Here is a 5,000-nt window from a genome sequence, read left to right as displayed (position 1 = left end):
TGCTAACTGGGGAAATTTCTTCCACAGCTTTATTTCCTCTTTCCTGCAGTCAGTTCATTGAGAAATGGTCTAATGGAGATTGTGTAACATTCAAAAACATGACACAGAATTGTCTGTCACCAGGCTTCTGTGCTGCTATGAAGGCTAATGGTGAATGGGAGCTTATTATTTGCACAAACACAAGAAATTTCATGTGCTATAAAAAAGGTAACTTCTGACCCAACTACAGTAGAACTATTTACACAGAAATATTACACATAAATATATAAACTTATTTGTGCTGTTTGTACAGATTCCTCACAGTGTATTAATTATCATCTGATCCTTGAGACTAAGACCTGGTATGAAGCTCAGTGTTACTGCAGACAGTGCTACACTGACCTGGTCAGCATCCAAGAGCTGGAGCAAAATGATAAGGTGAAGAGTGTAGGGTCAAAAAGCGTCACACCCTTCTGGATCGGTCTGCTGTGTAATGACTCGAAGCAGACTGATGGAGGAAACTCCACCTGCGTAAGATTGTCCTCAGTCTCACACTGTGATAATGACCCAGCTCTGTGCTACAACAGTAAGTGTCGACCTTCTGTACAGTCAAATCATCTCAGGAATCTTCTGTATGATGACTAGAACCCAGCTGGTGTGAGTCCATCTCTGATATCACTCTAAACGATCCTTCTCCTTTTTGTGTCTCTATCAGCTTCCATTCATGTGAGTGATGTAGCTCTGAGCTGGGAGAAAGCTCTGGATTACTGTCAGGAACAGAACAGAACTGGATTGTTACAGATTGAGTCTAAAGATGACCAGGTTGAGGTGGAGAAGGAACTCAAAAGGAGGTGTGTCTCAGAGCCTGTGTGGGTGGGGCTTAGACAGAGCCAACTCTTCGGGTTCTGGATTTGGCCCAACGGGAACGCTGTGTTTCCGTACAACAACTGGGATGAAGGGAAACAGCCTGAACATCAGGTCTCTCAGCACTGCGGCGCCGTCGTTCCACAGAAACACTACAAATGGACTGACATGAACTGTGAGGCTCAGTACATAGCTCTGTGTCACATCAGATGTTCTACAGAAACACTACAAATGGACTGACATGAACTGTGAGGCTCAGTACATAGCTCTGTGTCACATCAGATGTTCTACAGAAACCACAGATCATTCTCTGGGTCCTCAGGGGCCAAAGTAGTCTGTAGTCTAAAGGTGTTTTAGTTTGAATTCTTTCTGAAGTAGGTTCTATAGATATATTTACCCCCAAGAGACCACCATCTCTCTCTCTCTCTTTATGTAGATGTGAATGTTTAATTAATACTCATTAATTAATTATGTTAATAATGAATTATTTCCTGTTGTGTTTTGAGATTTTGGTTCATAATCACTGTAACATGTTCATTACTGATATTTTCTCTTCTTCGAATATCATCTCTTTTGAATGACAATGGATTTATTTAATAAGCTTCTTCACTAAGGCTGTACTGCATTGGATCAGTTCATAATAAAGGTTCTGTCACAGGTACTGCACTTCTCGGTTCTTCTCTGTCGATCAGGTTCAACAATATCAGTTTCACTGAGTTAAACAACTTTTCCACACGTCCCCATGCTGGCGTCCGTGTCCCCTGCTGTTCACTTACTGCCCTCACAGAATAAGGTGCATGGGGACGAGTGTATAGTGATAGGATAATGACCCAAACCACAAGTCGTGTTTCCCTGAAGCTTGTTGAACACATTCAGGGATTCTGTGAGCTCTGGATCCACAGCCAGTGTGTAACAGATCATGTGTTTCTGCTATTAAAGAGAAAAACACATCAGCTTTTTGAGGTTAAATGATTCATTTGCTGAACTGGACAAGCGAAGCCTATCAGAATGCCAGAGGATCATCAAGTCCTGAAGATTTCACACCATGCTGACTGAAGTAAGTAAAGAACATTAGGATGAAGATCTGTACGTTACTACTGCACTGTATCTACTCACAGTTTTTTTGGCACTTTATTCATGAAACAGTGAAGCTGTACACTGAAGGCTCTGTAACACAAGGCTGGGTTTTTATTGTTCATGCAGAAACATCTCAATAACAGAAACACAGGAACCAAACGGAACCTTTTTACACCTTTTGATCCATGGACTGATTTTTTGTGCAAATTGAAACAAAACCTCCAGCAGTCTTCATCTCTGTAGCTCCAGTGTGTTAACTGTAACATATACACAACACAACCACTGTCTGTCACTACACACAGCCTGTGTGTGTGTGTGTGTGTATTCATCTGTTATCCTTTCAGAACTGTTCCATTGGTCCTTTAAAGTAAAATCGTTTCAGTTCTTCAGCCCAGATCACATCCTGGATCGCATCCATGTTTTCTGCCCAGAGCTGAAGCTACTCTGATCAGGGACGAGAAGAAATGTGAACTGCTTTAACAGCATGATGTTCATCAGTTCTGCTGTGTGTTCAGTGTTAGATGAAACACACACAGAAGATAAATAGCAGTTCTATTTATTCAGACTAAAGGGAAACAACAGTATGGAAATGTTCACCAGCTTCACATTTGCATTTACAGAGCAGTGATGGCTGTTGTGATTAACGTTCTCATGGGGTGTTGATCAGAAGGTCAGGGTTCAAGCCCCAGCACTAAGCTGCAGCTGTTGGGCCCCTGAATGAGGCCCTTAACCCTCTCTGTGCTGTAATGGATATGTGCCAAAATAAAGGTTTCTTTTCTCCAGCGTTTGGTACAGTAGCTGTTCTTATCCACAGACACAAAGTTCTCTATGGTCCTGCACCTTTAACATCTCTTTGTATTCACATACATTTTTATTTAATAATTATAGTTTGGTGATAATGGCAGAAGGTTATGACTGTACATTAACATCTCATTTCAAATGATAATTATAAAAAATATCAAAAACATTAACGAGTTCATAATTTTATATTCAACAAATTGTTTTCTATATTACACACGTAGTGAAAATATACTGTAACACACACAGAGCACACCAGAGTCAGTGAGACAGGAGGTCATCGAAGGTTCCTGGAAGCTGCTGTACTCAGCTTGAAGCTCAGAGCCGAAGTGTTTCTGCTCACTGAGGAGTTAATCAGAGTCGACTCCCACTTAAAGAAGCCACACCCATTGCCACCTGCTGCTGGGCCTGGATGGGTGGAGTCAGGATGGGCGGAGTCCGACCTCCTCCTAACTGAACAGGTGTAAAAGGCCCGACCATGGTTTGGTCCACCGTTACACACAGTCAGTCTCCTGGACCTCCGCCCACAATCACACAGAGGAGCAGTGATTTTAACTCCACCCTTCAGAGGGGGGAGGGGCAAACGCTTAGAGGAGGAAGTGGAGAAAGCTGATTGGTTGAGAGAAACAGAAGAGAGAGTGGATTTCTTGGTAATACAAGATGTGACCTCAGGCCTGTTCCTTGGAGATGGGCGGGACAACCGTGTAGAGGAGGAGGAGAGAGATGATTGGTTAAGAGAACAAGAAGGGCGGGTCTGGTTGATAGAAATAAACGAGTGAGATGGTTGGTTCACAGAGACAGAAGAGAGCTTTGATTGGTTTGTAGGGATAAAGGAGCAAGCTGGTTGGTTTACAGAGACTGGTTGGTTACACGTTGATAAAAGAACAGAGGATGGAACACGAAACACTGAAGAAGATGACGAAGAGGAGGAGTGGCACTGATGTGATTGGTCATTGTAGATGGTGAAAGGGATTGTGGGCATTGTCCTTGTGTTGAGTTCTTTCAGAGATCTGACTGGTTCTTCAAATGAACAAGAGGCGTTGGAGTTAATTAGGCGTGGCTTTCTCTTACATACAGGGGCGGAGTCATGGGGCATGTTCTCAGAGTCGTCTTCTAATATCACATCATCATAGGAAACAGAATCCCCAAATTCTGTCAACACAAACTCTTCCGACCAATCAGATGCTGGCATGTCTAGGTGTGAGGTGTGTGTGACGCTGGAGTCGGGGTGTGAGGTGTGTGTGACGATCAGTGTGTGCAGTGGGGTGATGGATGACAGGACAGTGGGCAGGGACACCAGCCTTGTGTGAGATGGTGTCACAGTGTGTAACCCTCTGTCTGTCGACTGCTTCTCTTTCTGCACGTCATGCACACGTCGGTCAGCACACACTCCTCGCACTCCAGACTTCAGAGGTGCCTGAGAGAGAGAGAGAGAGAGAGAGAGAGAGAGAGAGAGAGAGAGAGAGAGAGAGAGAGAGAGAGAGAGAGAGAGAGAGGACATAATGACCTCAAATTTTACTGAATGAGTATTTTATATGGAAAAGTTGTGGAATTCTGAGGTCACCTGTGCAGGCCTCTGATGGACAGGAGAGGACCTGAAGGAGACCCACTCACCCTGCTCAGAGATTTTGTTATTTTCATCATGCAGCCGTCGCTGATCATGCGCCAGGCCAATCGAGCCGTGTTCCGAGCATCGTCCAGACCTACACACACACACACACACACACACACACACACACACACACACACACACACACTTATTAACATCATATTCCCTAATTTAATATTTACATACATATAAACACACACATACATTATATATACACACAGTGTGTGTGTGTGTGTGTGTGTGTGTGTGTGTGTGTGTACCAGAGTGTTCTCGCCCAGAGAACTCAATGCCCAGGTCCTGCAGGGCTCCATTAAGGCCTTTGGGTTTGCGATGGTAGAAAATCTAAAGTGGACAAGCAGGTTTAAATTTTGGTGTGGATGGCACACACACACACACACACACACACGTATATATACACACACACACACACACACACACACACACACACACACACGTATATATACACACACACACACACACACACACACACACACGTATATATACACACGCACACGCACACACACACATATATATACACACACACATACACACTCACACATATACACACACACAGCACAGGTGTGTGTTTATATTTTACCCTGTATGTTGCTCGAAGGTCAATCCAGCTGTTCAGAGCCTCAGGTTTAGTGATCTGCTTGCGTTTACACTCGTA

At 43.7% G+C, this 5,000-nt stretch overlaps 2 protein-coding genes across 4 annotated transcripts in view; one reads left to right on the top strand and one right to left on the bottom strand.

The window, feature by feature from the left end:
- Nucleotides 1–1,301, top strand: part of LOC132839463 (L-selectin-like) — a 3,049-nt gene extending 1,748 nt beyond the window's left edge. The window contains exons 3-5 of one of the 2 annotated variants that reach the window (XM_060860444.1): nucleotides 28–207; nucleotides 293–565; nucleotides 695–1,301. In XM_060860444.1, coding sequence (XP_060716427.1) covers nucleotides 28–207; nucleotides 293–565; nucleotides 695–1,083 — 842 coding nt within the window. In that variant the 3' untranslated portion in view covers nucleotides 1,084–1,301. The remainder of the gene's footprint in view (nucleotides 1–27; nucleotides 208–292; nucleotides 566–694) is intronic. The other variant, XM_060860445.1, reaches the window with a different exon arrangement.
- A 710-nt stretch (nucleotides 1,302–2,011) lies between these two features.
- Nucleotides 2,012–5,000, bottom strand: part of eri2 (ERI1 exoribonuclease family member 2) — a 5,431-nt gene continuing 2,442 nt past the window's right edge. For both annotated transcript variants that reach the window (XM_060860439.1, XM_060860437.1), the window contains 4 exons: nucleotides 4,926–5,000; nucleotides 4,588–4,669; nucleotides 4,333–4,421; nucleotides 2,012–4,135 (listed from right to left, as the gene is read on the bottom strand). The exon at nucleotides 4,926–5,000 is cut by the window's right edge and continues 26 nt beyond it. In XM_060860439.1, the coding sequence (XP_060716422.1) occupies nucleotides 2,996–4,135; nucleotides 4,333–4,421; nucleotides 4,588–4,669; nucleotides 4,926–5,000 (1,386 nt within the window). In that variant the 3' untranslated portion in view covers nucleotides 2,012–2,995. The remainder of the gene's footprint in view (nucleotides 4,136–4,332; nucleotides 4,422–4,587; nucleotides 4,670–4,925) is intronic.

The sequence above is a fragment of the Tachysurus vachellii genome, chromosome 24 (genome assembly GCF_030014155.1).
Source record: "Tachysurus vachellii isolate PV-2020 chromosome 24, HZAU_Pvac_v1, whole genome shotgun sequence".
Lineage (NCBI taxonomy): Eukaryota > Metazoa > Chordata > Actinopteri > Siluriformes > Bagridae > Tachysurus > Tachysurus vachellii.
The sequence above is the reverse complement of the archived record's forward strand: the minus strand, read 5'-3'. Positions and strand labels throughout refer to the sequence as shown.